The 19,897-nt window shown below is 42.9% G+C and overlaps 2 protein-coding genes across 11 annotated transcripts in view; both read left to right on the forward strand.

The window, feature by feature from the left end:
- Positions 1 to 6,711, forward strand: part of ADGRG2 (adhesion G protein-coupled receptor G2) — a 130,164-nt gene extending 123,453 nt beyond the window's left edge. Inside the window, exons 27-28 of the mRNA XM_064364479.1 lie at positions 909 to 1,061; positions 4,968 to 6,711. Of these exons, the coding sequence (XP_064220549.1) occupies positions 909 to 1,061; positions 4,968 to 5,152 (338 nt within the window). The 3' untranslated portion in view covers positions 5,153 to 6,711. The remainder of the gene's footprint in view (positions 1 to 908; positions 1,062 to 4,967) is intronic.
- A 5,500-nt stretch (positions 6,712 to 12,211) lies between these two features.
- The window catches only part of PHKA2 (phosphorylase kinase regulatory subunit alpha 2), a 95,113-nt gene continuing 87,427 nt past the window's right edge, over positions 12,212 to 19,897 (forward strand). For 3 of the 10 annotated variants that reach the window (XM_012434127.2, XM_012434136.2, XM_012434146.2), the window contains exon 1: positions 12,219 to 12,436. In XM_012434127.2, coding sequence (XP_012289550.1) covers positions 12,359 to 12,436 — 78 coding nt within the window. In that variant the 5' untranslated portion in view covers positions 12,219 to 12,358. Of the gene's footprint in view, positions 12,437 to 19,897 lie in introns of all 10 variants that reach the window. The other 7 variants (XM_064364483.1, XM_064364481.1, XM_064364482.1 and 4 more) reach the window with 5 other exon arrangements.

Raw genomic sequence — 19,897 nt, forward strand, 5'->3', positions numbered from 1 at the left:
ATCTAGAAAGCAGTGAATTCCAGCAAATCTGGAATCTGCTCAACAGAAAATATTGTGAACGTTAGGGAGAAAAATAAAATCTAGTGAATTAAAAAATAATTATTCATATCTGGGAATTTTTTGAGCAATAAATTTACTGGGCTGGCTGCCTCTTAAATGAGGCAACAATGAAATTTTTAGAATTTTCTATTGATCATGCTTTTCATTTCCAAAAGTGATTTTTAATATTTACCTTGGTAATTTAAAAAATCTCAACTCAGTCCTTTCTCCACAGGTCCTGCTTGTCAGCTGCTTTATTTGTTAGTAAGCCAGACTTGGGATATAAGCTTTAGCATACATTTGGTTGTAATATACATTTGGTTATTTTGAAGTTATTTTCACTTATGCGCGGTTGGGTAGTAAAGCACATAGCTCGTTTTTTTAAGGAAAATGAGAAAAATAAAGTGCTGTTTCAAAAGCTATATTCCTTTTGCATGAATACCCACCTTTGCAGTATCTGGGGGACACGGGAGTCTGTATTCAGAAAATGGCAGTATATGTAGTTCAGTCATTTTCATGGATTGAAGAACAATGAGTCATTACAACACAGACTATTTGTGTTCTTGTTAGGACAGTGTGAGGCTCTGAATTACTACCTAATTCTGTGGATATTTGTAGACATAATCAAATTAGCTTGGCCTTTAGTTCTAGGAGAATATAGGTTACTTTTAACCACAGTCATTTGAAGGGTAAATGTAAATAATCCAAATGAAAATACATGTTATCATGCCAACTGGTGGAAGGTGACTTCTCCATAAGATCCTGAAGCGAGGACTCAGGTGCTTAGGACTTATTACACTGTGATCTGTCTCTTGCGTTTGAGCTTCAACATACTGCCCTGTTTTTCTGTAATGCTTATTCTGCTGTAGACTGGAGTAAAACTGCTACTAATGGTTTAAAGAAGCAGACTGTAAACCAAGGAGTGTCCAGCTCTTCAAATTCCTTACAGTCAAACAGTAACTCCACTAACTCCACCACACTGCTAGTGAATAATGATTGCTCAGTGCACGCAAGCGGGAATGGTATGTATATCTCAATATAGTATTTCTCAAGCTAGTGTTTATTTTTGAAAGTGTTTTTTTCCTTTAATGGCATTTTGGCTAAGCAAAGTGAGTATTAATACATATATGACTAGTAGATCAAAATGTGGTTCCCTTATAAAAGAGAAAGTTTATTAATCCAGATTTATTTATTATAGAGCAAACATTGGAACAACTATCTTTTTTTAAGATTTGGTTTTTCATAATGGGATGAAGACATAAAAATTTCAACATTTTAAATCCTCACTTAACTATTGTCCGAAGACTTCAGTACTGTGCTATTTCTGTGAGAGTAGTACCTAAAATAGCTGATAAGACTATGCAGTTTTTAGTACATCTGTCATAATATACATGTTCAACACTTTTTTTTTTTTGAGACAGTCTCACTCTTGTCACCCAGGCTGGAGTGCAGTGGTGTGATCTCAGCTCACTCTAACCTCCGCCTCCTGGGTTCTAGCAATTCTGCCTCAGCCTCCCGAGTAGCTGGAATTACAGGCAACTGCCACCATGCCCAGCTAATTTTTGTATTTTTAGTGGATACGGGATTTCACCATGTTGGCCAGGCTAGTCTCGAACTCCTGACCTCAAGTGATCTGGCCACTTCAGCCTCCCAAAGTGCTGGGATTACAAGTGTGAGCCACCGCGCCCGGCCAACACTTTTAAACCTTCCTATTTTTTGCTTTTCATGTTTGTTAATTCTTTCCCACAATGTGGCTGTCTTATGACAGTACCCAGATCCCCATGAATATGTCAAATACTGGAAGATGACTTGTGACCAGTATTGGTGACCATATATGTGACCAATATCTGAACAGATATTGCTGCCATGCCTCCTTTACTCATTAATTCTGACATTTCTAGCTAAAACTTCTGTTACATTTTCTTTCTTTCATAAGACCAGGCTGTTCATTACTCATAAAAGCTTACCTTATCTATTTTTACCTTCTCTTGCTTCTTAATATATCTTTTGCATTCTTATAAAAACATAAGCTCTGCTGGTAGAGTTTCTTCTTCCATGGAGAATTTGCCTGTATTCATTGTTTTAGGATGTTAGTTCTTTTCATGACTAATTCATATAAATTTGTGAGAAGGTTCATACATCTAGCAAACAGTTTTCCAATTCCCTGAAGATGGGAGGTCCTGCTGATTTGTCTAGACTTTTTTTTTTTTTAGACAAGGTATCCTATTGCCCAGGTTGGAGTTCAGTGGTGCGATCACGGTTCAATCAGCCTCGACTTCCCAGGCTCAAGTGATCCTCCCACCTCAGCCACCCAAGTAGCTGGGACTATGGGAGCATGCCGTCATGCCTGGCTAATTTTTTTTTAAGATGTGGTTTTGCTGTGTTGTTCAGGTTGGTCTCAAACTCCTGGGCTCAAGCAATCCTCCTGCCTCAGCCTCCCTAAGTGCTGGGATTACAGGAGTGAGCCACTGTGCCCAGCCCGTCCAGGCTTTTAAAATACCATAGCATGCCTCAAATTCAAGGTTTCTCAACTTCAAGCACAATTGACATTTCGGGCTGGATAATTCTTTTTTGTGGAATTGCAGGACATTTAGCAGGATCCCTGGACTCTATCAACTAGAGCCAGTAGCACCCTGCCCCCAGTTATGACAACCCAAAATGTCCCCAGATACTGCCAACTGTCCCGGGGGGTGGGGGCAAGAAGGGGGTAAGATTGCCCCCAGTTGAGAATCACTGCTATAAAAGATGAGAACTACCTGCTGTATATAGCCTTAGCTCTTTACTGTCGATACGAGAAAAAAAGCTCTGGGCTCTACACCAAATAGCTCTATCAGGAATGATTCAATGGAGGTAAACAGAGGAGAGGCAGTGACGATCAGAGCAGGTTAGTAAGTTAGCGTGAGAAAGCAAATTGAAAGGAGAGAAATCAAAGGCACTAGCTGGGTCATCAAGAACCCTTAGAATCACAACTTGTGTTTGGGGCTCTAAATCCATAAACCAGATTTTTCCATATTCTCGAAAGAGCTCAGAGATGAAGCCTCACCTGCTTAGCTCTGTCAATGTTGTCATCCTTTGGGAAATCAGATGTGACAGAAACAGCACATTTTAACATGGTTGTTTAATACAGCTGATTTGACACAGCTACTTTTGATGCTTGACAGTGAGGGTGGGGGTACATTTTAAGGCTGCCAAAATGGCTCAGTATTTAATATTACATAATATGCATGTCAGATAAACATCCCTAACTCCTCAGTCCTCGCCCCAGCATCTGGGATAGATGAGGAATGGAATTGGCAGTTTCAAAAAAGAAAGCTAGGGCTGGGTGTGGTGGCTCACGCCTCTTATCCTAGCACTTTGGGAGGCCAAGGCAGGCAGATCTCCTGAGGTCAGGAGTTTGAGACCAGCCTGGCCAACATAGCAAATCTCCATCTCTAATAAAAAATATAAAAATCAATGGGACGTGGTGGCACACGCCTGTAGTCCCAGCTACTCAGGAGGCTGAGGCAGGAGAATCACTTGAACCCAGGAGGCAGAGGTTGCAGTGAGCTGAGATCACACCTCTGCACTCCAGCCTGGGTGACAGAGTGAGACTCTGTCTCAAAAAAAAAAAAAAAAAAAGAAAGAAAGCTAGAAGTTTACTGATTTGTTTATTATGCCAGGCCAAATTGTTCTTGTGCTAAAATGTCCTCAAGCCAAAATGCCTAAATTCAAACAGCCGCCTATTTGATCTGTGTCACAGATGGAGCTGCATTAACCATATTCATCGCCTAGTTTGCACGAATATTACACAGTTCAGTCTGAGCTGCCTTAGAGGGTAGGGTACCAGCAGCCATCTCATTTGGTACCCAGGACCACAAGCTCATAGTTTGGAAGCAACATCACATGTCAACTCCATCACTTCTGAGCTGTGTAACCTTGGGCAGAGCACTTAATTTCTGAAACCTTTGTTTCCTCATCTGTGAAATGGGGATAATAGTAGTACCCACCCTGTAGGGCTCTAAATGAGATAATAAAGTGTCCCAGTACGGTTATGATCATTGTTATCATAATTATGTCATGAACTAACAAGTGGGCTTATTATTCAGCTTTCTATATAGTCTCCCAATGAGCTAATGGTCAGAAGGATGGTGCCAAGTAGCTAGAGGATGCCAGCACCTGCGCTTCCCTACAACTCAGATCCTGCTTCGGGTAGGGAAGGCCCACGTCCAAACCAACAGTTACCCTTGAGTGCCCAGCTGCTCCCTGGGCTGGACTCTGAAGTTGGAATTGGTAGTTTCCTCTTGAGAATTGGTCCTGTCCTGATTTAGTCAGAGGGGCTGGTTTAGTGTACAAGAGAGATGATTTCTTCTTGTCCTGACTGTTGTGGCTGGTTGCTCTGGTTTCTCTGGTACAAAGTTTCATTTTGTAGGAATCTAGAAAACCCAGAACTTCCTAAGGGTACATATGGGGGTCTCTGTTAACATTAACCTTTTGGGAGACCAAAGTATTACCTTAGCTTATATTATACATACGCTACTACTTGAAGTCAAAATACATCCAACCAGAGTGCGGAAGTGGGCCTTTTATTAATATATTCTTTTGCTTCAGATTTTGACCATTTCATTAAAAACAAAGCAAAACAAAAAACTGCCAAAGAGAACTGGTTTCTGAAGCAATCTCCAATTTGGTATGCTTACTTTGAGTGGCCTTAGGGAAGGAATGAAAAATAAATATATATGAACATACATATCATAAATGAACATATATCATAAATGTTTTTAAAAACATATTTTACAAATATATGTTTTGTTTCCTATGATCTATGTTAGAGGAAGTAAAAAAAAAGAAAACAAATATATCTTTAAGAATAAAGCGATGTCTAAGTGTGTTCACTTTTTAATGCTTTCTGTGGATACTTCACGTGCCCTGCTTTCTGTTTCCTTACACAGGAAATGCTTCTACAGAGAGGAATGGGGTTTCTTTTAGTGTTCAGAATGGAGATGTGTGCCTTCATGATTTCACTGGAAAACAGCACATGTTTAATGAGAAGGAAGATTCCTGCAATGGGAAAGGCCGTATGGCTCTCAGAAGGACTTCAAAGCGGGGAAGCTTACACTTTATTGAGCAAATGTGATTCCTTTCTTCTAAAATCAAAGCATGATGCTTGACAGTGTGAAATGTCTAATTTTACCTTTTACACAATGTGAGATGTATGAAAATCAACTCATTTTATTCTCAGCAACATATGGAGACGCATAAGCTAATTAAGGGCAATGATTATTATTACAAGAGAAAACCAAGGCATTACACCATGGTTTTTAGACATTTGTGATTTGGTTTCTTATCTTTCGTTTTATAAGAAGGTTGGTTTTAAACAATACACTAAGAATAAAACTCCTGTAAAGGAAACAAAAAAAGGTAGTGAACTTTCAGCCACCTTTTAAAGAGGCTAGGCTCTCTTTGATAACATCATATAAAGCAACTGTTGATTCAGCCTGTCGGTGAGTTTAGCTGTGCATGCCTTTGTTGTATATAAGCTAAATTCTAGTGACTCATGTGTCAGAAATCTTACTTCTACATTTTTTTGTATTTATTTTCTACTGGGTAAATGTATTCCTTTGTAGAATCGTGGTTGTTTTGTCTCTTGTGATAATTCAGAAAATCCTTGCTCATTCTGCGAATTCTAAAGCTCAGTTTGGAGATGATATAGGATGTGAAATACAGAAGCCTCAGTGAAATCAAGAAATAATGATGCCAGCCAGACTGGGAAAATGTAAGCAGACAGTGCCACGGCTCATACAGTGCCTTTGAGCAAGTTAGAAAAGGGTGTCCTGTGTCCCCACTGGGCAGACACAGCCCTATGGGCTCATGGTTTAGCAAACAGAGTGGAGACCATATTTTAGTCCCACTCACCCTCTCGGGTGCACGACCTGTGCAGCCATACACAGCATCCGGTATGAATACCCACCTCCTGACCTCATCCCCAGTGGTCAGATTATAGAATCTGCACCAAGATGTTTAACTTTATACCTTGGCCACAGAGAGGGATGGAACTGTCATCCAGACCACGTGTCACGAAAATTGTGAACGTAGATGAAATACATACACTGCCGCTTCTCGAATCCCCCAGAGCCTTTCAGAACAGGAGAGTAGACTAGGATTCGTTTTCTTAAAAAGATGTATATATATATGGAAAAAATCATATTGCTGTTCTTTAAAAGGCAACTGCATGGTACATACATGGTTGATTGTTATGACTGGTACACTCTGGCCCAGCCAGAGGTATCATTATTTTTTAAATGTGTCTTGAAGAATGCATAGTGACAAGGGGAGCAGCTATTGGGAACAGGGGACTGTCCTGCACTGCTATTGTTGCTACATGTATCGAGCCTTGATTGCGCCTAGTTATATATGGGGTCTGTCTTGCTTCCCCCCTAATCTGCTTGAGTAGTGCCTCAAGTACGTGCTTATTAGGAACATTTCGAAACCCTTTCACTTAAATCTTTTACTAATGTTCCCTTGCATATATTTCAAGTGAATGTTATATCTCAGACTAACCATAGTAGTAATATACAGTTCTGTGAGTGCTAACTTCTCTTTGCAATATTTCTTCTCTGATTTATTTAATTGTCTTGTATTTATATGTTAAAATCAAAAATGTTAAAATCAATGAAATAAATTTGCAGTTAAGATCTTTAAGTTTGGTAATTTTCACAAAGAGAAAACATCTGCAGTCTCTTTCCCTGGTGGCCTGGCATGGAAGCAGTAGGATGTGCTGATTAAGACAAACACAATTGGCCGGTCATGGTGGCTCACGTCTGTAATCCCAGCACTTTGGGAAGCCGAGGTGGGCGGATTGCTTGAGCGCAGAAGTTCGAGACCAGCCTGGGAACCACGGGGAAACTCCCATCTCTACAAAAAATTAAAAATTAGTTACGCATAGTGTTGTGTGCCTATAGTCCTAGCTTCTCAGGAGGCTGAGGATGGAGGATTGCTTGAGCCTGAAAGTTTGAGGCTGCAGTGAGCCATGACTGTGCCACTGCACTCCACCTTAGGCGACAGAGTGAGACACCATCTCTTAAAAAGACAAACATAACAATAACATCTTTCGGAAAACAGCAGGTACCCAGCAGATGAAACATTCAAGTGAATGAATGTTATATCTCAGACTGTGACTGAAATCAGAGCAAGGGTTGTTCTGCCTCATGAGATCAGTTTCTGAGGTCTCCTTTCCATTTTCCCATGACTCTTTGAAGATTATCTCTTCAACACATTGCCTTTGGCCTGTAGGCAATGTACATGAACCAGTTCAAATCTCATCTAAGTATCCACTTCCTCAGTGTCAAACAGGTAGGACTACTGAAAAGTGAGAACAGGATTTGGGATTTCTGCGTTGCTGGTTAGCATGTGCGATCCCCAAATACGGGAAGCTGGCCTCACCCTTCCAAGAGGTCTCTGAGCAATCTCTTCTTCCAAGGTCCTCAGCTCCCACATAGATGCCAAGTATTAAATTGATAAGGAAGATGTGAGATCCTCTAGATTGGGGGAGGGGTGAGACCTCAGAAATCAATCCCCCAAAGCAAATTACATAACCAAAATATACATAAAAGGATGCACAATGTCCAGTATCTTTTAGGTTCTACCCCCCTTATTTTTCCTACTGTGTCTGCACCGTGGTCCTTAAGCTGAATTCTCTCATCTATTTCTTACTTTAGGCAGACATAGGGCAGAACAGAGAGTGTTTCTGTGAAGCATCCTCCTTTGGGTTTAAGATTGATCCCACAATCTGAGACTCTAGTGAAAGGAAACAGAGGTGGTGCCAATATTAGGAGGCAAGGAGTGTCAGGGCAGAGGCCAGTATTTAAAGTAGTATTTCCTCAAAATATTAGAGTAGTTGTTTTGTTTTGTTTTGTTTTTTTCACAAAACACTCTGCAGTCATTAACCCCACAAAGGAACTCTGCTGACTTCAGTAAGCAGCAGCATAATTGTTCTTACTGAAAACGGTGAAGCAAGCCAGGCAAGCACCTGTAGTCCCAGCTACTTGGGAGGCTGAGGCAAGAGGATCGCTTGAGCCCTGGGAGTTTGAGTCCAGCTTGAGCAACATAGAAAGACCTTGTATCTTTAAAACAAACAAACAAAAAACGGTGAAACAGCTTCACTTGGGATACTGGGTATGTCTGATGAGGTCAGCTAGGAATCGGTCAGTTTGTTGAAGGCAGTTTAGAGGAAGATCTAATTTACTGCATAACCAATTCACAGAGTGGGCTTGTTCGGTCATTTGTCTCCATAAGAGCATGTTAAGGACTATTTAGTTTGTCTCTGTCTCTGCTCCTTGCTGCTGTAGTTGGAGTCCAAAGGTCAGGAAAAAGGAAAGACTGGGTAGGCATTAAGAAGAACATAAGCTTCAATGTGAAGAAGTATCAGCATATCCTTTTTGTTTGGTTTGGTTTTGAAACAGTCTCACGCTGTCACCCAGGCTGGAGTGCAATGGTGTGATCTCAGCTCACTGCACCCTCTGCTTCCCAGGTTCAAGCGATTCTCTTGCCGCATCCTCCCGAGTAGCTGGGATTACAGGCACCCGCCACCATGCCTGGCTAATTTTTATACTTTTTGTAGAGATGGGGTTTCACCATGTTGGCCAGGCTGGTCTTAAACTCCTGACCTCAAGTGATCCACCCGCCTTGGCCTCTCAAAGTGCTGGGATTACAGGTGTGAGCCACCGCGCCCAGCCAGTATATACTTCTTTCTTTTCACGTTAGTCTCCAGGTACAGCTTCAATAAGTCAGAGCAGGCAAAAATGGAATATATGTTCTTCTAGAATACATTCTTTTAAATATATTTAATAAACATATTCCTCACTGTAAATAAATCTTATGTTCCCTGATGTTTCCTCTCTTTATCTCTGAGTCTCAGTTGAGCTACAGGAAGCTGGAGTGGAGACAAATTCAACATGCTTTAAAATGTAATGAAAAACAAAATGATCTCCAGTCAACTAAATTATCATAGAAATAACTAAATTTGGTGAATTGGTCATTTTCGGCAAATTCATTCAGAATTGACCCTCTGGGTCGAAGATGGAGTGCTTTTCTTTACAAAGACCTGAACCCTACAAAAGAAACATTTATTGGTTTCCACCTTGGATGTGAACACGTGGCAGAATGATGGCAGATCCTCTGGTTGGGGTCAGAAAAATCATACATGGTGCTACCCCAGGGTTCAGTTCTGGGTTTCCATCTTTTTTTTTTTTTTTTTGAGACGGAGTTTCGCTGTTTGTAGCCCAGGCTAGAGTACAACGGCGTGATCTCGGCTCACTGCAACCTCCACCTGCCAGGTTCAAGTGATTCTCCTGCCTCAGCCTCCTGAGTAGCTGGGATTACAGGCGCCCACCACCATGCCTGGCTAAATTTTGTATTTTTAGTAGAGAAGGGGTTTCACCATGTTGGCCAGGCTGGTCTTGAACTCCTGACCTCAGGGGATTTGCCTGCCTTGGCCTCCCAAAGTGCTGGGATTACAGACATGAGCCACCATGCTTGGCACTAAGTTTTCAACTTTATGGAGATCATGAATCAGCTTCAGAAACAGTAATAATACCTATCATATACTATATCTGATTCTTGACAAATATTTGAGAAATGACTTGGAGACAAGTTTCTATTGGGTGATAACCAGAGAATGGCTTCATGGATATGGGAACCAAGATATGGCAGTTTTGTACCTCAAGGATATGAGGATACTAAAATATGAGGCTGATTCTTATATAGTACAGCTTACTGGTCCAAAATGAATCACTAAAGTTTGCTTGGAAATTTAAAAGCTTAAAACAGACTAGCCTTCCTTCTTGGTTTTATCCCAGAATCTTGAGCTTATTGAAGAATATAGCTTACATGTTGCTATGCAATAAGCATAGACCAAAGCCTAAGCCTGTAGACTGCCTGTACACCAAAAGAGGTGCATGTGTGTATAGCAGGAATAGCAAAGAATGAAGTCAAGAAACCGAAATGTTTCTATAATAGGTGGAAATGCCAGATAAGGAGCAAAGATCATCAGTTATTTCTTTGGCTGCACAATCGACTCCTAAAGAAGGACCCAATGGAAAGAAAAGCCACAGTGAAAACAAGCAATGATCCCAGATTTTAGATGCAGATGAATACATGACAATTCTAGCAAGTGTACATATTCAGATTACAAAACATTTAATGATGATAACAATGTCTAGTTTTATTCACCCCCTAGACCACAGCAAATTCTTCATGAAGGCACATCACATAGATCACTGAATAATTCAAGAGCCAATATTAAGAAAACAAAAGTATTACATGAAGTAATATGTGAGCTGATGAGGAGTCTGGTGCTTTAGTTGAGTGACAGAGTAAAGTCATAGATTTATGTTCTGGAATATCTAACATAAACTTGATTAAGGACCAAACATAAAGGAACGCAACTAAGCAGGACTGATTTCATTTATTCATGTGAGCAACATTAATTGAGCTCCAACTATATGCTCAACCCTGTAACAAGGCATGGTAGGGGATACCAAAGACTGTTTCAGTGAGTAACGTACATTCCAATTAGGAAAATATGCCTCATCCACACACGAAAACATAAATGACAGGAGGCAATACACTGCGGCCAAGTGACAAGTGACAATGAAATTAGTTATGATTTATTAAATATTTTTATACCAGCCAGGCTTGTGCTAAATGCTTTATATTCATCCTCTTGATCTTAAGTCATACTGTGAGGTAGGTGCTATGATTGTCCCCATTTTACAGATGACAACACTGAAGTTCAAACATGCAAAACAGTATGCCAAAGGTCATACCACTTGTAAATGGCAGAACTGACATTTGAACTCAAACTGAACAGACTCCAAGTCCTAAGCTCTTATTAAAGAAATGGCTATAGAAATTCTGAAAATGGGTAAGGCTAATAGAGATGCTGAACTGGCCGTTAAGGAAAGATAGGCTTCAGTTAGTCAAGGAGAAGAGCAAGGGCCGAAGGGGTCAAGCGTAGAGTAAATGCCTGGAGACTGGCAAAGAAACAATGATTACATTAGTCTAGCTGTCCAGTGAATTCCTATGTGGGCCAGATTTTGGTGGACAATGAATACCAGGGCGAAGATTGTGAACTGTAAGTTATAAGCAGCCACGAAACATTACAATGAATGCCAAGTTTCAAGCTATAGACCTGTGAGAGAGGAACTGCGAACCTGGCCGCGGGAGAGGCGCCCATGCGGCTAGGGGCGAGGTCACAGGCTCCAGAGGTGTCGCTGGGGCACTTGTCCGGGCCTCCCCCTTTTTCTTCCGGGCTGGGTCCCGCTACTCCGGTTCCGCTAGGCGGCGGAGACGGGGCCAGGGGCGGGGCTACAATCTTGGCCCGCAGAGGGGTGCCCAGGCGGCCGCAGTGGGCGGTTCTTTCTCCTGCCTCGGGTGCGATTGGCACCCGTCTCGGAGGCCTCCTCACTACCACGCAGGGAAGCCGACTCGTCCCCCGCCCAGAGCCAGGTTCCCCTAAACTCCCGCGGGCAGCCTCCTTCTTCGTCCCCCACCCCCCAGGGTCGCGACTCTGAGGGTTCCGCTCTGCGGCGGAGGCGGGGCCGGAGGCGGGAATAGGGGACCGGGCCAGACGTCGTCACAGGCGGGAGGCGGGGCGGCCTCCTTACCTGTGCCCCTCGGGGTTCCAAGGGTTCCACTCTGCGGCAGGGGCGGAGGTGGGGTGGAGGCGGGGCGGCAGGGGCCAAGGCGCCCAGGTGGCCTCGGCTGGGGTTGGCAGCCGGCTGGGGAGAGAAGGGGCTCAGGGAGGAAACGTGGTTCCCGCCGGTTGCTGATTTCTCAGCGGCTCTCCCGGACCGCCCCCTTTTCCTTCCCCCTCAGGCCGTGACTTGGAAGGTTCCGCTCTGCGTAGGGGGCGGGGCCAGGGGCTGAGCGCGGCCTGGGCGGGCTGGACTCTTTTTCCCGCCCGGGGGACCGCCTCCCGACCGCCGGGACGTAAAAGGGGCTCGGCGGGGGCATCCTCGCTCTACGCCCGGAACCCTATTTCCCGCTGCTCCCGCGGGGCCTCCCGGGTCCCGCCAGAGTCGGGAGCCCCGCGGGCCTGGCCTAGGCGGGACCTTCGTCGCGCCAGCCCCCGTCCCCGCCCCCGCGCCTCTGGTTGGCTTGCTTTCCAACCGGACTTTGGGGCTGGCGTTTAGAAAAGTCTCGACCTCCTCCAGCCCAGTCCCATCCCGAGAACTGACTGAGGCTGTGAGTGTCCAGGAACCAGGCCCGCTTGGAGGCCACAGCTTCGACGTCCCGCGCCGACGCGGCAGAGCGGGCTCTGCGGCCCAGGAGCCTCGGGGAGATGCGGAGCAGGAGCAATTCCGGGGTCCGCTTGGACGGGTACGCGCGGCTGGTGCAGCAAACCATCCTGTGTTACCAGGTAAGGAGGGACCGCCCATAGGGAACGGTTAGAACTGCCCTCTGGTGTCACTCAGTCTCCTCCCCAGGCCTCTGGCCCTCTTGTGACCTGAGACCTTGCAGGTGAGTTTCCTATTTGAATCTAGTCCTTGCTACCCCATTGCCACCTGTGCTCCTTAAAATTCAGGGGACCTAATTGTTGCTATGGCTACTTTTCACAGAATTCTTTGGCCATTGTTCAGGATGAGAATGAGCCTCCCTCGTGCCCTGGGTCCAAACTGCCTCTTTGCATTACTCTGCTTTTTTTGGACGAGAAAAGAGGTATCGGGGTGTTGGACAGACAACACCGAATGAAAACAGTAGACAGGAGTGAAGAAGTTCCTGAAGTTGACACAGGACTCTGCAGTGCGGGGCGACAGCTGCTGTCCCTCCCATGAGCTGCCTTGGTAGAGACCCACCTGGGAGGCCTTTAGGGCTACATTGGTTGCTATTTTACAGATAAGAAAATTGTAAGGCCAGAAAGGTCACTACATGTAGCAGGTCAGCCCCGAAGTCTCCCAAGCTCACAGGGCCCTATGACATTGCCCATGTGGCCCGAGGTCTGAATGTGCCTGCTATGCTTTGTGTTCCTGGGCTAAAATAATATGTGGGTTCATCAATGTAAGACCACTGAACTATTTTTATTCCTAGTGAAGACAGCAGCTATGTTTCTTGCCCTCAATCAACAGCAACTATTTATAGGGCCTTCAAAGTCAAAAGAAGGGAGTGGCATTCACGGTTTAGAGGCCTGGCCTGCAAGTTGGGAGCCATGGTCATTTCCAAGGCACTGACTATTTTCCCTTCTTAGCTAATTTCTTAGCCTTGCTTCCTCACTTAGGAAATATTTGTGGTGTATCTGTTATATGCAAGACACTCGACAAAGTGCTGGGGTTACAAAGAATAAATAATCATAGTGCAGTAACATTTATGCATAGGGTATAGGTCCAAAGTCCCTTATCTGGTTTGGTTTGGTTTTGTTGTTTGAGGCAGGGTCTCACTCTGTCGCCCAGGCTGTCGCCTCAGCCTCCTGAGTAGCTGGGACTACAGGTGTGCACCACCACAGCTGGCTAACTTTTGCATTTTTAGTAGTGATGGGGGTTTCACTGCACTGGCCAGAATGGTCTCGAACTCCTGACCTCAAGTCGACCTCTCACCTTGGCCTCGCAAAAGTGCTGGGATTACAGGCATGAGCCACTGCACCCGGCCTCAGAGTCCGTTAATCTGAAACCCTGTGGACCAGTTGTGGTTTGCCCATCAGAAATGTTTGGCTTTTAGAAAGGTAATATGCATACAATGTACTGTATATACCGTAATAACTACAGCCAGATCTGGGCAGCACTCCTTCATCACACAGGTTATTACTTCCACATCAGAACAGGAATATTCACATTGAGTGGGATAAGAAAAGGCCGAAAAGAGTTTCACATTAGTTCGGCTCATCTTTGGCCACCAGAGAGCTTGCTGCAAACTTAGGAAAACACTTTTAAGTTTTCAGAGCTTACTGGCTTTTGAGATTGCACATGAAGGATTATGGTCTTTATTTTGGGAGCTTTGAGGAAGGACCCCTCACCCAGTTTGTGGGAGCAGGAGAGGAGTCCTATAAGAGATGTAGTTCAAGTTGAGAGCAGGAGAAGAAGTAGGCAGGCAAATGAAGGTTATTTTTCCCCTTCCTCCTTGGAATATAATTACATCTATAAAGTGTTTTAAAATCCAAATGGAAGGCCGGGCGCGGTGGCTCACGTCTGTAATCCCAACACTTTGGGAGGCTGAGGCAGGCGGATCCGAGGTCAGGAGATTGAGACTAGCCTGGCCCACATAATGAAACCCCATCTGTACTAAAAATACAAAAATTAGCCAGGCATGGTGGCGTGCGCCTGTAGTCCCAGCTACTTGGGAGGCTGAGGCAGGAGAATTGCTTGAACCCGGGAGGCGGAGATTGCAGTGAGCCGAGATCATGCCACTGCACTTCAGCTTGAGCAACAGAGTAAGACTTCGTCTCAAAAAAAAGAAAAAAAAATCCAACCCCAGGCCTTGTGGTCCTCGCAGGAGTACTCTGGCTTATGGTGTGCCCTTTCCTGAAGGTCCTACTACAGCTTCTCATTCCTTGAGCATAATTATATCTCCCCATTGATGCCATGAGATCCTAAGTACAGAGACTTCATCAGTTTCTTTGCATCAATCAAGCAGTGGCCCAAAGCATGAAAGGTACTCTTTTTTTTTTTTTTTTTTTTTTTAGAGACAGTCTCGCTCTGTCACCCAGGCTGGAGTGCAGTGCAGTGGCTAGATCTTGACTAACTGCAACCTGCGCCTCCCAGGTTCAAGTGATTCTCTTGTGTCAGCCTCCTGAGTAGCTGGGACTACTGATGCACACTGCTACGCCTAGCTAACTTTTTATATTTTAGTAGAGACAGGGTTTCACTGTGTTGCCCAGGCTGGTCTCAAACTCCTGAGCTCAGGCAATCCACCCGTCTCAGCCTCCCAAAGTGCTAGGATTACAGGCATGAGCCGCCGCGCCTGGCCGAAAGCTACTCTGAAAGTCCTTGATGGTAAAAGACTTCCTGCAGGATCTGAGCCATCCTAATGACCCAGTCACCTGTCCAGATTTGCCTTCCCTCAGAAGCAAAAGAATTGTCTTCTCATTAAAGCAAATCTGTGGGATTGGACTTTCCTCCCCAGCATTTTAATGATTAAAAAAAAAGTTATGTGAGCCTTTAGTTGTATTTATTTTGGGGGTAGTTGGGGAGTAGCTCTCGTGTTTGCCCTCTTTTTCCCTTCCTGTGTTGTCAAGCTCTTCTGGCTAACCAGAATACTCCAAGCACAGTTCTACAGGGAAATCCCATGCCTCCACAAGTGCAGAATCGCACCCATCCACCCCCGCAACTAGTGTTCACAGTGGGAGAACCCTGACCCATTCAAGGCCTCATCACCTTCTCCGAGTAATCTGAGGAAGGTCACCTAACTACTCTGGAAAAACGTATAAGCACTTTTATGTTATGTATATTTTACCACAATTAAAAAAAAGAATGAGCTGCACGAAAGATTTCTAAAGTTTATGCTGACTCTCCCCACCTTCTGTAGATATGTGCAGATGTTTATGAGGCGTTTTTTAATGTCAGCTGGTAACAAGCTCTGAACTGTTTCTGATTTGCTTTTTAAATTGAGATTGATTTACATTGGTTTCATCTGCTAGAAATCATTTGTGTTAAATATGTCAAGCTAATCATCATTCTTCTGTTAGAGGCAATAGTTGGTTCCTATCAGCTAACATCTTAACTAATCCTTTTTCCTATATCTGTGAAAGAGAAGAACATTTCCCATTAGTCATTTGCCAAATAGACTTGCTGCTAAATATTATATGAATCTTTAATGCAAAGAATGAAAGAGCTACGGTTACAAAAGGGTTCTTTTGCAGGTTTGATTTTGTAAATATATACTCTAGGAAGTATCTTTAAAAATTTGTTGCCTTTGCCGGGTGTGGTGGCTCACACCTGTAATCCAAGCACTTTGGAGGCCAAGGCGGGCGGATCACCTGAGGTCAGGAGTTCAAGACCAGCCTGACCAACATGATGAAACCCCGTCTTTAAAAAAAAAAAAAAAAAAATTGTTGCCTTTAAAAGAAGAAATTTTTAGATTGTTTTGGCTCAGGTAAGAAATATGAACTTCATACATCTTTTTCACTAACAGCTGTTTGAAGGCTCCTTAATGAAAGTATGAAGCATGAAGTAGTGATAAGAGAATATGGTTCAGAAGGAGAAGCAATGATCAAGACAGTGTTCACTGTAACGACAGATTATTTGGTATAATAAAGCAAATAACTAAGAGCCTGGTACAGTAAATATTGTTAGTTAATGGCCATGGAATTTAAAATGAGAAGAATGGAATAAATAAAACATGGAATATGGAGCAAATAGTAATAAAGAGGAATTGGGGAGAGAGTTAAAAAAGATATAATTAAGTACTAGAAAATAATAATATGGCAGAAGAACAGGAAGAGACTAGAGTGAAAGCGTTCCTTTTTTTTTTTTTTTTGAGATGGAGTCTGGCTCTGTTGCCCAGCCTAGAGTGCAGTGGCATGATCTCAGCTCACTGCAGCCTCTAATTCCTGAGTTCCAGTGATTCTCCTGCCTCAGCCTCTGGAGTAGCTGGGATTACAGGGGTGTGCCACCACACCTGGCTAATTTTTGAATTTTAAGTGGAGATGGGATTTCACCATGCCAGACTGTTCTTGAACTTTTGACCTGAAGTGATCTGCCCACCTTGGCCTCCCAAAGTGCTGGGATTACAGGCATGAGCCACCTCTCCTGGCCAGAAGCGAAAGCATCCTAAGGGCTTTATCCCATTAAGAAGGAGGATAAAGGTGTTATCATAGCTTTTTTAAGTTAAGAGTTTGTGTTTAAGCAGTACCATTAATATATGTGGAATATATAACTTTTAAAATGTTAGAGGAATAAAGAAAATCTGATCATCTGAGTGAAGGGAGGAAAAAAGTGCTGGAGAGGGTAGGAAGTAAAAAAAAAAGTGATAATTATAAAGTACAAAATAAGAAGATGCAAATAAATCCAACTACACAGTATTACTAATCACAACAAGAGTCTTTCTTGTTAGTGTAGTGGTGAGGATCTCTGCCTGTCACAACAAGTATAAATGCTGAAATCCACTAGATAATAGAAATTATTATTATTATTTTGAGACAGAGTCTTGCTCTGTCACCCAGGCTGGACTGCAGTAGCATGATCTTGACTCACTACAACCTCTGTCTCCTGAGTTCAGGCAATTCTTCTGCCTCAGCCTCCTGAATAGCTGGGATTATAGGCACCATCATGCCCAGCTAATTTTTGTGTTTTTGGTAGAGTTGGGGTTTCGCCATGTTGGCCAGGCTGATCTCGAACTCCTGACCTCAGGTGATCTGCCTGCCTTGGCCTCCCAAAGTGCTGGGATTACAGGTATGAGCCACCGCGGCTCACCCAGATAATAGTTGTTTTTAAAAACTTTTTAAAAGGTATATGTCATTTATGAGAGACAAAACCTAAAACACAGGATACTGAGAGGTTGAAAGTAATATGCTTGGCAAACACCAAAAATACATTGATGTATGAATATCAGACTGAATAGACTTTGAAATTTTTTTTTAATTATATTAGGGTTACAGAATGGTATTGCTAAATGACAAAAGGCTAATTCGCCAAGAAAATAAAGCAATTTTAAATCTGCAGAATACTAACAACATAGCTTCAAAGTATGTAAGGCAAAACTCGACCTAACTATAGGAGAAGTTGTCAAATCCATAATCATAGTCAGAGTTTTTAAACCCCCCTCTCAGATACTGTTAGATCAAGCAGAGAAATAATTAGGCCATAGAAAATTGGAGCACCGTAAGAAACAAATTTGATTAAGTACCTGTACATAGAACTCTGCACTGAACCAATAGGAAATACTTATTTGTTTCGGCCTCACAAGGTATATTTTTTTCAAAAAGTGATGACAGATTAGGGTATAAAGGAAATTCAAAAAATACTGAAGGATCAACTTTATGCATGCCACGTTTTTTTTTTTTTTTTTTTTTTTTTTTGGCCAAAATGCAAGAAAATTAGAGAGCAATAAGAAACAATTGCTAATGCTTCCCATATATGTTTGGAAACTTAGCAAGCCTGCCTCTGAATATGCATGGATTGAACAAGAAATTATAATGGAAGTTAGGAAAGAGTTAGAAGTGAATGACAGCAAAAGCATTCCAAATGAAAATGTATGGGATTACAGCTAAAGTAGGGTTTGAGGTGAAATTTATATTCTTACATGTATATGTTGGAAAAGAAGAAAGTTTTAAAAATTAATAAACTCACAGTTGTGAAAAGAACAACAGAGTGTATTCAAGAAAATAGAAGGAAATAGTAAGGTACAAGCAGCAATTAATGTACTATAAAACAGACAGCAAAGATGGGCAAAGCCAAAAGCTGATTTTTTGAAAAGACTGGTAAATAGACAGACTTCTGGCAGGGTTGATGGGAGGGATGGGGGAGGGAGGAGAGACAAATGGACCATACAGTAGTCCCCCTTCTTCACAGGGGATGCATTCCAGACCCCGGTGGGTGCCTGAAACAACAGATAGTAGCAACCCTAGATATACTGTGTTTTTTCCTGTACATAGATGCCTATGATAAAGTTTATGGATTAGGCACAGTAAGAGATTAAGAACAACAATAATAAAATAGAACAATTAAAACAATATACTGTAATAAAAATTATGTGAATGTGGCCTCTCTCTCTCAAAATATCTTATTGTATGTAGTATTTTCAGACCATAGTTGACCACCAGTAACTGAAATGATAGAAAAGGAAACGGGATTGGTAAGGACTACTATATTAAGAGTGGACTGTTTTCTAGCTAAGTGTTACCAGTGTTAAGAAAAAATTAAATCCCAATTAGACCTATAACCCTTAAAAAAATGAAATAAGTCCAAAAAGTCCTAGTCCAAGATGCTTTTACAGAGAAGGACCAAGGAACATTTAGAGATTTATTTCTTTATATGTCTTGAAAGTTAAAGAATTTGACTTTTATTCTGAGTAAGAAGGGAAGCCCTGAGAGGATTTTGAGCAGGGGAATGATGTCATCCGAATCATGTTTGAAAAGAATCACTTTGGCTTGTTGAGGTGGCTCACGCCTGTAATCCCAGTACTTTGGGAGGCCAAGGTGGGTGGATCACGAGGTCAGGAGTTCAAGACCAGCCCGACCAAGATGGTGAAATCCCGTCTCTACTAAAAATACAAAAATTAGCTGGGCATTGTGGCGCGTGCCTATAATCCCAGCTACTCGGGAGGCTAAGGCAGAGAATTCCTTGAACCCGGGAGGCAGAGGTTGCAGTGAGCTGAGATCGCACGACTGCATTGCAGCCTGGATGACAGAGCAAGAGTCTGTCTAAAAAAAGAAAAGAAAAGAAAAGAATAAATCACTCCATTGACTGCATGGAATATTGACTGTAGGGGACCAAGGAGCAAAGCAGAATGACCAGTTAGGAAGCTTCTGCAGTTGGAGCTTGATGACTCAGACAAGGGTTGTTCAAGTGGAGACAGTGTGGAATGGTGAGATTTGGGGTAAATTTTGAAGGTAGAAACAACAGAATTTACTGGTGGAATGAGTATTGGGTTGTGAATAAAGAAAAGAATGACTTCAAGATTTTAGGCTTACACAACTGGGAGGATGGAATTACCATTTACTGCATTGGAGAAAATCGTGGGGAAGCAAGTTTGGGGTGGAAGATAGCGTTTTGTTAAGTTCGAGGTATCTGTTAGGCATCTGTATTAGTCCGTTTTCACGCTTCTGATAAAGACATGCTTGAGACTGGGCAATTTTCAAAAGAAAGAGGTTGAATTGGACTTACAGTTCCACATGGCTGGGAAGCCTCACAATCATGGCAGAAGGCAAGGAGGAGCAAGTTCCATCTTATAT

Source organism: Aotus nancymaae, unplaced genomic scaffold (assembly GCF_030222135.1).
Source record: "Aotus nancymaae isolate 86718 unplaced genomic scaffold, 86718_ANA_hifiasm-v0.15.2.pri h1tg000058l, whole genome shotgun sequence".
Classification (NCBI taxonomy): domain Eukaryota; kingdom Metazoa; phylum Chordata; class Mammalia; order Primates; family Aotidae; genus Aotus; species Aotus nancymaae.